Genomic DNA, 16697 nt, shown 5'->3' with positions numbered 1-16697 from the left:
AATAATTTTTATTTTTATTTTTTTACCAAATAGAGACTTGGATCATTTCATTTGGACACAGAAAAAAAACCAAAATTTTCACTCTCTTAATCTTATTATTAGCATTTCTTTTGAAGTTTTAGTCTTTGTTTAGTGAAATGGATCCCAATAATAATCAATTCAACACCAAAAATTCTTCTGATTACCCATTTAGCTACCAAAATCCCAACAATTATCAACAACCAAATCAATTTCCCAACCAACATCTTCAAAACCCAAATCAATTTTTCAACCAACATCCTCAAAATCCAAATCAAAATTTTGTTTTTCCAAAAAAAACTAAAAAATAAATAGTTAATTGTATTATTTTAATTTAATTATAATCGATAATTTTAGGTAATTATAAAAACAAAAATATAAAATTAAATAAGAATAAGAAATAAAAGGTAGTGGGGTAGGGTGTTGAATGAAAAAACCATTGGAGAGGTAAAAATTGAATGGGTGTTGAATTATGAGAAAGAAAATGATGTGGAGTGTTGGGAATTGAAAAAGTAGGTGTTGAAGGGTATTGAAATTTTTTTACCATTGTTCATGGTCTAAGTTGTTTTGCATAAGATAAGTTGTTTTGAAGAAATAAACTATTATACCTTTTAATTTTAGTTTGTTATATATATATTTTTTTTAATAAAAGTGGTTTATTCATTGGATAAAAAATATTTGTTTTAGTTTGGTTAATATGTAAGCAAATGGTTAACCGAACCATAACTTTGGTTCAGTTTAGTTACTTCCAGACTTTAAATGGTTTGGTTCGGTTTTTCAAACCATTTCGGCAATTTGGTTCGGTTTTGATGGTTAACCGAACCATACCCACCAATGTTACAATCCATCCGAAAAGGGTAGAAAAACAACAAGCGCATAAACATACACCACCAGCACAATTTAGCAGGCCCGCGCGCATACGAACCCAAAACCAAATGACAAAAACAAGAGTGATGCACACGAGCAAGAACGAACCATATACAACTTCATACTAATTCGAACCCGGTCGCATAATGGATCCACTACCAACAACTTCATACTCCATGGTAAACATCTGTGATTGCATACAGATTTTTGTAATCTACTACAACCTTAACTTGTGATGAATTAAGCAAGCCATTACTTGATAACTTAAGTTGTTTGCATCCTTCCTCACTTGATAACTGGAGAAAATGAAATGAATTAGAATTGACATGATATAAATCTTACTGTTAATACACCTAAAGCCATCATTTCCTGTTCAATTCACTTCTTAGCTCACTCTAAGACTGACGAGGTTATATCAAATTAATTCATTTATGTAAACTATCACCGACTTGGCATGTTAGTGTTGTGTGTGGTGTCTGTGTCAATGCTTAAAAAAATGCACAAAAACAATAAAATGGAATCCACATAAAAAACAGAAACAGGTAAAATGGGCACAAAACTTTACACTTGCAGCATACAAGAAATCCACAAAACATACTAAGATTATGATGGACGGTAGTGATCGATCAAGGATTTATAAATTTGTGATCAAAGGGATTTTGTGTGTATCGGGGTGGGTAGCATGCAAGTGTATCGATTCTCTTTTCAGAGAGAAAAACTTGCTTGAACACATGTATTTAGACACATTACTTATGCACCCACACACAAAAGTATATTTCATTTAATTATTTAAAAAGAAGTATTATTTAATTATTTTCTTTATCTATAGTTTTTCAATTATATATGTGTGTTCAAATCTTGTGTTCAATTAAATATTTTGCGTTTCTAGATATACTGCCAAATTCAATGATCTTGATATACAATTGATTACTAAATTAATAAACTCAAGATAATTTTTATGAAATGAAACACCGTTTATCGAATTTTATGTTTTATGAAATATTATTCTATATAAAAAAAATATTAATAAGAATCATGTTCTTCCAAAAAAACATAACCATGTTCTCCCTTTTAAATAAGCCGGTCCTAGTTTTTTTTCCCACCAGTTCTCTCTTCCATTTTTTTCACTAGTTCTCTCTTCCATCTTCTTTGGGTGGTTTTTTCACTTTTAATCTAAATAATTGATTTTGACATTGATCTATTTTTTATTTTTTCTTCTTCATGATTTCGTCGTTCTAGTGCGGCGTTGCGTTCATCTTGGGTTGCATTGTTTGTTTCTCTGTTACGGTGTTCGTTTGATTCATATTGAAATTTCAATTTTAGTTAATTGTGATTTTAATCAATGATTTATGCGTCAATATGAGACACACGTATTCTCATTTTGTGGAATGCTTAATGCTACCAACCGAGCATTGTTATGTGTTCTGTTTTAGGGTGGGGCTGGTCATAACTCATAACTCTCAATCTGGTAACTCCTGAACCACAACGGCTATAAGGGAAATTTTACCATATGCCCCTACATCTATACTTTCATCCCTACAAATTATTAAAAATTTTAATATTATCCTTTTTGTCATTTTTACACACTTTTTTCTTTTCTTTTCGGAATATGGGTGAATTCACCCCACATAGCGGTGAAGAAATTTATTGTTCTCAAAACCTTTCTTGATCATTTTCAGAATGAAATTTTTGTTTTCCGACAACGAAAAATGATTCCTTAAAGTTGTTAAATCATTGTTTTAAATCTTCATTACCATGAACCCTATTGTTGACTCCTTAAAATTGATTTTAGGAAATAACTTAACTGAAAAATGATTTACGTTTTAACGAAAGCAATAGTCTTCGTCTATGGGTTGATGTCTTCTTTAGCTCCTTTAATCGATTTTAGGCATGAAGGAAAAACAAATGTACTCAGCTACAATTACCGGAAAACAAAATAATACAGAGAAACCGGAAATCTAAAAATACGTTTTCCGAAACATAAATCCGGATTCAGGAAACATTATTTGAACGTTGTTACATGTCAAAATTGCAGAAACATATACAAATCAAAACTGCAAAGAAAAACCGAACCAGGTCAATCAGAATACTCACTATTGTGAAAATGTGGAGATTATCTTGAATTTGATGCTTTCCGAAAAACATAGAATGTATTCCCGGTAGCTTTGCAGTTGGGACAAGATGAACAGTAACTTTTGAAGAAATTTCAGATAAAATTGGTGTTTTTAACTTTAGAAAGAAGGGTAAAATAGACAATTCAAGTAAAATGTCGGGGTGAAGGTATAGTTGTTTGGGTAAGGGGTAAAATTTCCGACTATAAGTTAAGAAACAGGAGGCTATTTTTAGGTATTTGAGAGGCGTGTGAACAATTGAAGGGGCTTGTAGAGCAACTTTCTGACATTACGGGCATGAGATGAGATTAGATATGTAGACGCTTAAAAATAAAAGAGTGGAGGGATATTTAAAAGGAATTCAATTACAATGTTTAAATGGTAGATATTGGTACAATAAAGAAAACATGAGATTCTCAATCTCAGCGTATTGGGATGCAACGGAGGAGAACCAACCCCTTGCTGTTGCATGCTGCTAACCTCAAATTCCGAAAAGCGGAGCCTCAACCCAGGAAGGAAAAAAAAATCATGTGCTGCTTTGGAGAAACAATCAGAAATCCTGATAAATGAGTATATGACTAACATTGACCAACCAGACTACAAGGGATTTGCAGGAGTACTTTGTACATTCAACCAATAAAGTGTTGATTCAGATACATAACCTTATTCTTTGATGGTGTAAAATTACAATGTGAGCAATGTCAAAACAAAACATACCTCTCAGAATTTGTTTACAAAATCGCTAATCATGGCTCACTAAGAATAAACTTTCTTCCTCAACATACATACAAGGTACAAAATGAACTTTGTCGCAAAAATAGAAAAATAATAGCACAAAAGATACAAAAGGACAACGGTGAACGCGAAAGAGAAAGAAGAAATGTTAAGGAAGCTATCTTCACAAGCCCTCAACTCAAAACTATATGCTTTTAAACTTCTATTGCTATGTATTCATGTTCTGATTTGTTCTTTCTCTCTTCCAAACAATTACTATGCCGTAAAAATCAGATGAAGCCAAAAAGTTTTCTCCATGGTTCCAAGCAATCCCCATCACAGGAAACCGATGACCCTGCATCACAAAATATCTTGTCAATTTGTGCATCATTTTTACATCAGTATCTTCAATGGATGTAAAACCAACCTGTAGCTTGTTCACACATGTATGCTTTGGCTTTGTTAAATCATAAAAATAGACGTTTGAGTCCTCACTTCCAGCAACTGCAAATAACAGAGGAAAGTTAGAAATACAGCAGCAGTGATGTCCATGTAGTCAAAGAAATGTCAGATTTTTTTTGCAGTAAATCGTTTTACATTGATAAACAAATAAAATTATGGACATAAGATTATACAATTCTCGAGATATAACTGCATGCGACGCACACCAAGAGATTATTTTCTGGTTTGACAGAGCCAGAGATTTAATCTAATTTATAAAATCATTATTAGATAGAATTTACAAGTGCTTCAAGAGATGGATGGAAAAAATAAACAAGATGAGCAACGATGGTATCAGGATATCAACATACCAATGAATTCTCCTTTTTCAAGAGAAAGAAGGGGGCAGAAAGAAGCTTGAATTTTGTGTATCCGAGGAGTTAACTTGAGCGAGCAACGAAGAGTTAAATAACCTTTTATCTCCAAAGCCACACTGTAATATGCCAACTTTAGTGCTCCAAAGAAAAATAAAAAGGTTCAATTAGGATAACAGAATGCATATGGGAGTCATGGCTAATTGTTTTTGAACCTGAAAAAAGATAGATTTCCATCCTGAGTACAGGTCAGCAACACAGGTCCTCGAGCTAGCAGAGAGAAACTCCTATACTGCATTGTTGTGACTGGAGATCTGTGTTTGCTGCTACTTCGATGACGATGTGAGCGGGATAATATACCTGTGTGGGAGTTCATATTTACAGAGTATATACATCCCTGTGTATGATATCCAGTTAGTAAAGAAAATGAGATAAATCTAATGATTAGGATATACATGTGTATGTATGCTGTATAGAGCAGCACACCTGCGCATCTCCACAAAATATGAGATGGCCCGTATGGTCGTGGTCCATAGAGGTAACTTCGGCGTCAAATACCGACTTGTTAATTGTCCTCCCAGTGCTAAAATTGAACACCTGGTACATTGTGAAAAAATTAGAAAAATAAATTCAAATAAGATTGCTATAACGACAAGAGATGTTAAGACAGGAAAACATGGGATTGTATAGGGGAGAAAATAGAGGGAGTAAGTAGCACAGACACTAAGACACTAATAGTTAAAGGTAGCGAAATTTTTGCATAACATATATGGAAGTATGAGCGGCATGAGTTCAGCTAAGAATGTGCCTGGACGAGGCAGATTTTCTGGACAGAAAGGGTTACTTTTATTTGAAAAACTAGTTATTCATTATTTTACACCCACAAATTGTGTTAAATATGTATAAAAGGTTTTAACAAAACAAAAAAAGTTTAAAAGGGTAATAATGATATTTTACAAATGCAACACTTATTACCCACATTACCTTCCCATTTCTTCCCTAATTAATCATCCCGATATGGGAGGTGATATTTTCCATTCCATCCATTTCTTTTCCATTTTATTCCCCTTTCAATTTCATCTGATTCTCTCTAAACTTTGAAACATGACCTTAGTTGCAAGGTGGTGCCACCTAGTTGCAAGCCATAAAGTGTTTTATATACTTCAGAAATAAAGAAAGAACACAACGCCGCTTCGATGACATTTCAGTCTTTACGGATGTCACGTTAACAATATGTGATATGTCAACTCTTACTGATTAAAAATGAGAATGCCCAAAATTAACTCCAACAAACAAGTTCAGCAAGGGAACCATCAAATATGTTACTTGTCAATGAAGAAATAGAAATAGGCAACATACTTACATTGATTTCTTTGTTTGCATTGCCAACAGAAAGGAAGTTGTTATTTACCTGCACCAAATACAGAAAAATACATTATTTAGTAGCAACCAAAGGTGAATGCAAAAAAAAATCTATTTACCTATATAAAGTACCAAAATCTACATAAGAATATTGCATGCATTATGGAAAAATCAAACAAGTAACTGAGGATTATTTATTTTCACCAAGTATGATGGAGAAGACATATTCAGCAATCTTTTCTCGCTTTCCCATGGTTTGATCAATGGCAAGTTTCCCACTCTCATGCTCTTGACCTCATTTAGCGAAAAACAGTCAAGTTTCACCAGATGTGACGGAGAAGAGAAGGACACGCTCTACAAACTATTCCCAGCCCATCACTTGTTAAAGCCTCAATTACAAGCAATCCTAAATAAACTAAACATATATCAATGTCTCAAATTCTTTTTAACATGGACCACATTGATATGTGTTGGGCTTGCCATATCATTTTCTCCTTTTGAAAACAAGTTCATTCATTTCAGAAAATGTACGAGAGATTCAAAAACTCCCTAAAAAATTTAGGAAACTCAACTTTGTCACCACTCTAGTTAGAGAATGATGACTTTTTGAATTTGAGAAGATAGCCTGATGACAGTGAGAATCTGATCAACCGAAACACAATTCAGAGTATGTTGCTATTGTTCTAATAACAATAATGATAACATTACCAGAATATATGAATAAAAAGAATCAAATCTAAGAAATTTTCCAACAACCAATGATGAAAATACTATCCTCCAAATAGAGTCAAGAAGTTAGCATTCTATTTACACACACACAAGCGCTATATTTTGTACTCACAGGGTGGAAACGGATACACAACTGTGAAGAAACTCCATATATCACCCGCATGCAATTTCCTTTTTCTATCTCCCATACTCTTACAGTTTTATCCAACGAAGCAGAAGCAATGTACTGATTGTTTGATGTAAAATCGAAATCTGAAAATAAATCATCAAAAAAGGAAGTGTTCATGAAACAGAGTAGATAAAAGAAAGTTCAACACTGACATCAGATTTGTTACTAAAATTTGGCGCCGACATCCTACTGGATATAAAAATGACTTAATTATATGCTTGGTTCGTATAGTTTGTACTCTGATTTTAGTCCTTCAATCTTTTTCAAGTGAATCAAGTCCCTCCGCTGTAAAATTAAGTAAACATGGACCTGCTACTTCAATCTATTTAGATAAACCCTTTAAATTCCGATTTTTATGAAAAAATGGGGGTTTATGATGGACTTGAGATTTAAAAGAATAAATTTAAAGTTTAGAACTTAAAAATTTAGTAAAATCTTGATAAACTTTAAAAGGATTTTGAAAGATAAAGTTAGGGTTTGAAGGGAGGTGATTCATATTTTAGTTATTTATTTTTTAGTGAAATTTTATATTTTCATTGGTGAGTTTTGAATAGGAAAAGGTATGAAATAATTTGATTAATTCACTTTATAAAAATTTAGAACAGATTATGATAATTTAGAGTTTTAAATAAATGAAAGGTAAGAACTTTATTTTAACAATTGAAAAAGTTGAGGGTCTGAATTTGCACAAAAAATTATGGACAAAACAAAATGACGCATAAAGTGTAGAAGAGTAAAAGTAAAATTAAGCTTACAAAAATAGAGTCAGGCTAACAAGTGCCCTAATTGTCAAATTACTTTGTCTTGGCAATTGTTAGCATTTTCCATAAAAATATAGTAAAATATGGGTTAAAAGCTATGTACAAATGGATTGTTTGAAGAATCATAATTCATAACAGATTTATATTTGTTTGTCAAATCTCTAGGTTTCTATAGTCATATTTGACATGAAACTCAGTTTCACTTTCATATTGTAAACAGTATTGAAATCCCCGGATCGGGGGAAAAGAGGGAAAGGATCAGTCCAGACAACCAATATAGTGCAGATCAAGTCTGATATGGTGTCTTATTAAAAAATGGAAATTGGATATGCACCCAAAATTTATTGATGTAAATTCCCCCTTAAAGATTAGTATATTAGATGATATTGACTTTGAGCACTCATGGACATGTATGTTGTGCAAGATTAAATAAAGACCAACAAATCCTACCTGTAATGTCTTTCGAATGGCCGTTTAATTGTTTGATGACTGAAGGTTTCTCTGAAACACTGCACACAGTCAAGGTTCCATCTGATGCCCCATAAGCAAGTAGGTCAGAACTCATGTGCCCAAACTTTATCACCGTAACTACACATCAAGCTCTTCAAAATTAGTTTCACTAAGAAAAGCAAACATACCAGAGATATGTTACCAAGATGACAAATCTAGTTTGGACTCTAGATACTACCAGAGGCTTTGCACTGGTCGAAGATGCAATGCATTCCTACGAAGGAATAGGCAGGCTCAACACCACGAATTCGTGGACGATCAGAATCACTTGCATTTGACCCAGAGCCAAAACTTGCTCTATGATTAGATACTGAATTTGCAACTTGGACATCCTATGATGAAAATAAACACAATTTTGACATAAGGAATTATCAAGAAATTGAACTATATCTATAACTGAACTAATTAATACCAACTGAACCAAAAAATAGTATTCTCACACAAACATGCACAGCATATACAAAACTCCAAACTATAATGGCATAACCAAAATTCCTTAGCAGTAAAACACACCAAGTATGTTAGGGTGTATTAATCTGAATGAAACTTGGACTTTTGCAATTGCAGTTTCAGAAAGAGAAGCTATGACTCAAGGAAACTTAGTTATATCCAATTCTACATAGAAAATAAAGGTTTAGTTGACAGTCAATTACTAGAGAAGAACACAGAAGCATCTCTCCAGATTTTTTTATTTTTTAATATAAAAACAAATTGCACATTTATCAAAGAGTTTAATGGAGATGCATTGTCGGTGTAACTTTGTTTGCCACTGCCATCAAATGAAAACTCGCCATATTGGCACATACATTCACTTAGTAATTGCATTTGAAAAGTAGCTGCAGAATATTGGATTCTCATTGGACGTCAGTATAAAACTAGTTTGCACTAACTGTGTATACCCTCTAGTCTCTTTATCAAATTCCTAGATTTTGATTTATTCTTTTGGACGAACCAACTTCTTATCCTGACTTATACGGTTATACCTGATTCATTGTTTAGCACTTTTCTAAAAACCCTTCGTTCCAAAAAGAAAAAAATAACTAAATATGCATCCTAAATGACTGGATCTGAGTGCCTGCCAAAGCACTACCTGCAGTACTTCGATGCCAGCGTGCTCAAAAGCAACCAAAGCACTAACTGCTTGCTCTCCCTATCAGTTTTTTTGTTACACTATGATAGCAACCATTGTGCTTGATTTTAAAGGTATAAATCCCAATAATAGATTATAGAATTTGTCAATATGTTTGATGAAAAATCTATCTACCGCAATTACTACTCATTTAAGAATAATGCATTGTTATGTTCCAAACACTGCAAAAAGAATTGGAAATATATTAGAACAAAATCTACAAGGAATTACTTACCCTCCCAGAACTCCAGCTGTCCACCTCAGACCAACGGGAGAGTGGACTTGGAGATGGAAACCAGCGGCCACTGATGCATCAACCAGTAAATTATCCTGATGTCAGAATTGTATGGAAACATAAATTTAAACTAGCATCATAAATAAGAAAGCTGCATCAACATAAAATGTGGTTATAGTTACAAAGAGTTGCTGAAATTGAAGAACTAAACCACAAATAAGTACATGAAATTCAGATTTAAAGATGAAATTATAGTGATTGAGGTAATAAAGTATGTAGAAACTTGAGTCATTTTGATTACAAGAACATTTTATCCACAGCCATTAACCTAAAACATCTGCTCAACAGAACTTCCAGATGTCCAGGCAAAACAGTAAAAGAAATTTGCATTCAAACTTAAATAATAATCATTGTGTAAATTTTTTTTTTTCATGCAGATGAAATTTTTTGATTAAAGTCTAACAACACATCCCAAATCATTTCAAAGAACAAAGTCCAACCATACATGCTTTTAAATCTTTACTCTATGCATTTTTTATAAGCGTTTTGTGTGACCATTATGAAATCAATTGATGCAAACTTTAACATATATTTGGACATTACTTCAAGTAAAAAAAAATCAGCAACCTGTTTCCCGGAGTACTTCGAAGACTTGGGGCTCGTCCTAAACTCTCCCAGTTCCTCGGCCTGTTTATATAATTCCGGTATGCCACGTAAGTTTTCCCATTGCATCTCCAATCCTTCAACACAGTCATCACAATGTCAAAAAGCTCAAAACCTCACACCATAAGCAAAAAGGCAACAACACATTACACGAAACATAAGGTGACACGATTACTATAATTATTTTTTATAAAAGATTTCCACCACTCAACATAATTAATTCAGGATTTATTTGTGTAAAGAGTTTTTACCATGTCACTCAATCATAACCTATGAAGCACGGCCACAGATACCAAACTGACATCGGACACTGGCATGTCGACATTGATAAAATTTTGCCGCAAACACAGATGCCGAACTAACACAATTCATTATAGGCTTAATTGCACTTTTCCCCCCTATTTTTTGTCAATTGTGCGAATTTGCACCCCATGTTTTTAAACGAGTGATTTTGCACCTCATCCTTTTCCCCCTTTCTGGTTTGAAGGCCCCCATGTGTTTTAGTGATGATGTGTCTTCATCAAAAATTTTGCCATGTGTGTAAATGATATTTTTTAAAAACAAAAAATGGATTTTTTTGGAAAGATAGTCACGTGAGGCTAACAACAATGGTGTTTCATTAGCTTTTGAAGTGCAGGAATTAGGAATTATTTCTTCATCTTGTTCAAGTTTGTCAAGCAAGAGTTCATCTTCAAGTTTCCATTTCTTCTTTGAAGCAGTAAGCTTCTTTGGTCCATCTCTCTTCTTAGATGCTTGATTGGATGTCTATTTTAAACATTCCAGAAAATCTTTTTGCCCTTTTGAATTTTAACTGTATGATGTGTATGATATTCTTGAAATCTTGTTACACATAATTTGTTATCAGATATTAATAAATCCATAATTATTACATCGATTTATTACATCACAACACAGTTTCATCTCCAGTTCCATGGGTTTATTCTCCAACAAATCAAATCCTCAATTTCATCACTAAAACATATGGAGCCTTCAAATCAGAAAGGGGAAAAAGATGGGGTGCAAAATCGCTCGTTTAAAAATATGGGGTGCAAAATCGCACAATTGGTAAAAGATAGGGGGAAAAGTGCAATTAAGCCTTCATTATAAACTACTGAATCAAATACATTTGCCACGGATATCGAACAATGACATGTGTTCAGCGTCGGAGAGTGACATGTGCTACAAAGATTATAACCACTGCTAAAGTCAGATATACGATTGATGGATTGTGATGTGCTGACAGTGTAAACCTTTTTACACTAACAGAGCATGAAAATTAATCTCACTAATTACATAAGAGAATAATATGGTTTAATATGATTGATTGATCTGAAAAAGACACCGTAGAAAGTTAAAAAAATTCAACATAGTTATGAAGAATTGAAGATTACTTGGCTAAAAAGTCAAATGAACAAGCTTATGATCCAAAACTGAAAATGAAATTGCACAGTAAAATTGATCTAATCTAAGAAAAAATGCATATTCAAAAAACGATCTGAATTTTATGATTGAAACGACGAAAATCCTAAACGTAGTGATAACTGCAAATGTCAGATGCGGAGTATACCTTACGGCGGAGAATTCCAGCTTCGGCTTTTTGGTGAAGAAGGAGGCGACGAATGCCGGTGTACTCAGGATCAGCGTCGGAGGTGAGAGGTTGAAGAAGACAGCAGAATAAGTCTGGATCTGAAGTCTTATCTTTCTTCTTGTCGTCGTCGTCGTTGATGTTGTTGTTGTTGTTTTGTTGGTGGTTGACGGTGGCAGTACTGTGCTCCGCCATGGTGTAGGATTAAGAAGCGTTCATCGGAGAGTGGTGGTTGGACCTGAATCTCCGGTGAACTTGGTTAAGGTTCGAAATGAGAGAGAAGTTGAAGCTGTATTCAGAAATTACCAACCGGTGATGATCGGTGCAGAAATCGGGGGAAAATTTATTAAATCAAATTATATTATATTAATATATTAAAATGGAAATGTGAATTGCGAATTTCTTTCGCTTCAGTTTTTTTTTTTTTTTCCTTTTTTCTTTTTTAATTAGAAAGAAAGTAGGGCAGGGTTCGAACCGGATACTCCATTTCTCCACATTTAAAACGTGTGAACTCCAGCCGCTAGGTTACTCGGTAAAAAAAAAAAGGACACTATCAGATTTATGTATTTTTGAGAGACAATTTTTTCTATTATCAAAGTTTTGAAAATAAAAGTACAATAATGTTATTAGCAAAAACAAAACAAAAAAAAGTTTCAATTGAAATATTTTTATTGGATATTTCTTCCTCTTCCATGATCGAGAACTATAATTTAGATTCTTCTAAATTGAAACTAGTTTATTGTTGGTACAAAAATTACTAGATTCTTCTTATTTAACACAATAAATAAGAATAAGTGCATTTAACACCCTAAAGATTCAAATACAATATACAATTTATTGTTGGTACAAAAAATACTAGATTCTTCTTATTTAACACCCTAACACAACGATGATTTGTACTCCCTCCGTTCCTTTTTAAGTGTTTCTTTTGGTGAATAATTTTGTTCATATTTAACTGTTACTTTCGAAGTTCAATACAACATTAAATATTATTTTACCAATATTATCCCTACTTATTTATTATGGAGAGAGAAATATATAAAGTTGGTGATTAAATAAACAAGGTAATCATAGTAAAAGTATGTATTGTTCTATCAATAGTAGTAATATTTATAGAATGTCTTAGTTTGTAGGTGGCATTTAGCATGGGAAAGGAAAGTTGTTTTCCACCATAGGAAAGTCACTTTTAACCATTAGATCTACAATCTTGTCATACACTCTCAACACTATATTTTTGTCACTATCTTCCACTACCATCTCTTTCATTCATCCTCCACAAACCCATAACCAGCAACTCATCAAAACCACCGTCCCAACTCTTTATTGTTAATTTATTTAATTTCCCTTGTCTCTCCTTCATCCTTATTTTATTTTCTTTGATGCAATGTATTAATCCAAATCTAAAACATTGCTCATGGTTTTGATTGTTTATTATTATATATGAAGTGGATATCAGATTTGGAGCAATCTAAGCTTCCCTTCCATTATTAGACCACAAATCTAACCTCTGCATTTGTATTTGTGTTGAGTGCTGAGGCAACTAACCTAACCTGACTGCACGAATACATATTTTTTTCTTCCAAAAGAAATTAGTCACAATAGTGTGTGAATTTGTATGCTAACTTGTGTAAATTTTTATATCTTCCTTCTATTATTCAAGACCCAACTGTTCCGTCAGCCAGAGGTTGAGAATATATTTTCCTCAAATCAAACAATATGTTCCTATATAGTGTCCTGCAAGGATTGATTACTTTGAATTGCAAAAAGTAAGTTCATGGAATATTGATTGTTAAAATTTTGAATCTGATTGGTAAAAACTATAGTTCTCATGGTGTTGCTGGTGGTGGGTTGGTGGGGATGAAGGAGAGAGATGGTAGTGGAAGATAGTGACAAAAATATAGTGTTGAGAGTGTATGATAAGATTGTAGATCTAATGGTTCAAATTGACTTTCCCATGGTGGGAAACAATTCCCCTTTCTCATGCTAAACCCCACCTAGTTTGTATAATGTCTAAAAAGGAATTGAATGTTTTAGTTTGTGTAATATGTCTAAAAAGGAACGGAGGTAGTACGAGCGAGGACTCCCTACATTTCCAAGACTAGTTTGATGAATATTGTAAGAATGTGTTAACACGCCAGGTTTGCACACAAAAGATGCTATACAATCTAACATCTACCCAGCCAGCTTAACATATGCACCATAGAATTTAAATCATTTGTGAACATTGTTTACATTAGATCCATATGTGCACACCATTTCTTGTACACTATGTAGCGCACACATAAAATTTCCATGAAAACATTCATTGCAAAAATGTTATATCCAAGTATGTTGGAGAACACAATTTCAATTCTCTGCCAGACTCCTTAATGTGTAAAAATAACACAACTCCAACCATACTGACTTAGAATAAATGGTGACATCTCAAAGAACCATTTGAACATATTACCACTGCAAATCATTCTGAGAGACCTTTATAGAAAAGTGTATGTAATCTCAAGTAAAAAACATGTTTATCCTTCAAAGGTAGATTCAATAATTGACTTCTTAAACTACAGTAAAGTATTAACAACTTTGATAGGTAAAGGCTGGGCTCTACCAAAGAAACCATTCATATCAATGACTATTTTTTAATAGATAGCATTATACCACAATCACAAATGAAAAACAAGCAGCACAAAAAAACAATCAAACATCAGAGCAAGAATCTAATAAGAGAGCATAAGATTAGATGACTATCAATACCAATGTGCCAAAATACTCTTAACAAAGTATTACTAAAGTAGTCAACACAAAAATCTCCAGGATTCAAACACAGTAATCCATTAGACAACAATTCTAAAGAACGATTTTGTGCCATGTTCATCCCATAAACAACAAAAGCAAAAATAATTTGACATTGCAAAAACAATCACTCGTCTTCTTGACTGCGCAACCTAGCGAGCTTGTTGGTGACAACAACATCCAATTGAGCTGCACGTTCAACGATATCCTTTCGTTTCCTGGTTGAAACATTGTGTGCGATCTCAGCACAGTATGTCCTGAAGTTATTTCATGTAAATAAACAAAGTCAGAAATGTGGCTACTAAGGGTCAATGAGAAATTAAGAATCAAAATGCAAATCTAAAACCAGTTACCTGTTGTGCATCATCAAAAGTTCCAAATCCTGGACATTGTGCACAACAAACTTCTTGAATCCATTTGGCAGATGGTGGCGGGTCTTCTTGTCTGACCCATATCCAATGTTTGGCATCAAAGTAACTCCCTTAAACTTTCTCCTAACACGAGAATCAATACCCTTTGGCCTACGCCAGCTTTGCTGCATATCATAACAGTAACGATGTTAAAATATTATAAACCTATGGATACAATTTGCAAAACATATACAAACTGTGCATTCAGAAGAGCAAATAGAATGAGAGTAAAAATAATAGGTAACAGGTAGCAATAGGAACATCAGAGAAGAGGTTTTTGTATTACAAAATGCAATAGGAAAAATGGTGCAAGGATAAAACAGGGAAATGACACAATAAATTTAAGAGCTTAGCTTGAAATCTGATATTAAATTGTTATGAAAAATAAGCTATGTGAGTATGAGAGCCTGTTTGGTTCAACAGAAGAGGGGAGGAATTTTAAAACCAATTTACCTTATTATCCTTACAACATTGTCTTTATTATATAACACAATAAAGTATGCACCAAAACGAAATTAACGAATCAAAATAGTGGAAAAAATTTGAACTGATGTGAAACTAAACAATAAGCAACAAAACAATGTGAAGAAACTTGAGAGGTTTAGGTGAATGTTCTCACCATTAAAATGCATTGGACCCGACTAATTACTTTTATAAGTTGTAGAACCCAATGCATTTTAATGGTGATTATTCACATAACCCTTGTTTCAGAATTAGAATTATCTCATATCTCAGCATCGATCCACTCCCCTCCCAAAAAAAAAAAAACTGACAAAATTTTTGACTATATTCTCCACTCCCTTCCAATTCTAAAAAATTTGAACTAAATGAACATATGTAAAATAAGCCATCCCCTCCAAAAACAGCAATCAAACAAAACCTAAGAAATGAAAAGCATTTCTACAAACCCTGAAAGACATATATTATAACATTCAATCTAGTTATAGTGTATTTAGGAATCTATATGAGAAACCACAAAACATACAAGAAATCACATGCATACCATTGAGGTCTCTTTAACAACTTTCAAACACACAATAAATCACTGGATAAAACATAGTTTGCATTGCAAATATAAAATTGAAAGAAACACATACCTTGACACATATTTTCCTGTCACTTTGAGGCCTGATGAACCTCTTCACACGCTTCTTGATAATCTTCTTAGTTAGCAGAGGAACGGCCATCTTACCTTACCTTAACATATAAAAAAACATACATAAAAATCCTAACCAACCAACTATATAAAAAAAATAAAAAATAGTGGAGATCTAAACATGAAACACCCTAAGAACATTGAACAAAGGCATAAAAATTTAAATTCAACAAAAAAAACTTATTGGGGTCCTTAAATTTAACAGAAGAGATCGAAATTTTTTGAGTAAACAAAAACAAAAAAGGTTTCACAAACATAAATGAAAAACATGGAGCTAATACAGAATCGACAAAGAATGTTAACGAAGAGTAGCAGCATACCTGGTTGAACAATGCGCAGTTTTCTTTCTTTCTGAGAGATGTAACAAGGAAGGAAGGAGGCACTAGAGAGAACTAGGGTTTTGTAGTGAATGTGAATATGAATTGGGTTTGGTATTTCATTCTGGGCTTAATTCATTCATGGGCTATTTTCAATACAAAAACTATCCATCCAACTAAATAAGGTAATTGCTTTTCTCACCTCCTTTCTTTCAACACCCCTTATTTTGGATTATAACATCCAAAAATATGAAGGATTTATGAAAGTGTTTAATATAAAAAATTTATAAGACGCGTGAGAAAAGAATCTGTTAAAAAATATATGATAATAAATTGAAATACACTAATGTAACATATTAGAA

General features: G+C 33.1%; 2 protein-coding genes across 3 annotated transcripts; both read right to left on the bottom strand.

Annotated features, from left to right (window-relative positions):
- Nucleotides 1–3603: 3603 nt before the first annotated feature.
- Nucleotides 3604–12017, bottom strand: LOC25501070 (WD repeat-containing protein 13). The gene is made up of 12 exons (XM_013589618.3): nucleotides 11651–12017; nucleotides 10048–10160; nucleotides 9421–9490; nucleotides 8235–8388; nucleotides 7997–8134; nucleotides 6729–6868; nucleotides 5889–5936; nucleotides 5012–5122; nucleotides 4741–4922; nucleotides 4523–4644; nucleotides 4138–4214; nucleotides 3604–4065 (listed from the first exon to the last, which is right to left on the bottom strand). Exons 1-12 carry the CDS (start codon nucleotides 11861–11863, stop codon nucleotides 3940–3942), a joined length of 1494 nt encoding a protein of 497 aa, XP_013445072.1. The 5' UTR covers nucleotides 11864–12017; the 3' UTR covers nucleotides 3604–3939.
- Nucleotides 12018–14363: 2346 nt separating this feature from the next.
- Nucleotides 14364–16487, bottom strand: LOC120577682 (60S ribosomal protein L32-1). Of its 2 annotated transcripts, none has more exons than XM_039829466.1 (4): nucleotides 16339–16487; nucleotides 15960–16059; nucleotides 14806–14987; nucleotides 14364–14709 (listed from the first exon to the last, which is right to left on the bottom strand). In XM_039829466.1, the coding sequence occupies exons 2-4, from the start codon at nucleotides 16047–16049 to the stop codon at nucleotides 14580–14582; spliced, it is 402 nt and encodes a 133-aa protein (XP_039685400.1). In that variant the 5' UTR covers nucleotides 16050–16059; nucleotides 16339–16487; the 3' UTR covers nucleotides 14364–14579. The 2 variants fall into 2 exon arrangements, with proteins under 2 accessions (XP_039685400.1, XP_039685401.1); XM_039829467.1 differs by having other exon boundaries at nucleotides 15960–16054; nucleotides 16339–16407.
- Nucleotides 16488–16697: the final 210 nt, after the last annotated feature.

Source organism: Medicago truncatula, chromosome 8 (genome assembly GCF_003473485.1).
Source record: "Medicago truncatula cultivar Jemalong A17 chromosome 8, MtrunA17r5.0-ANR, whole genome shotgun sequence".
Lineage (NCBI taxonomy): Eukaryota > Viridiplantae > Streptophyta > Magnoliopsida > Fabales > Fabaceae > Medicago > Medicago truncatula.
Note: the sequence above shows the minus strand (reverse complement) of the source record. Positions and strands in the feature narration are given on the sequence as shown.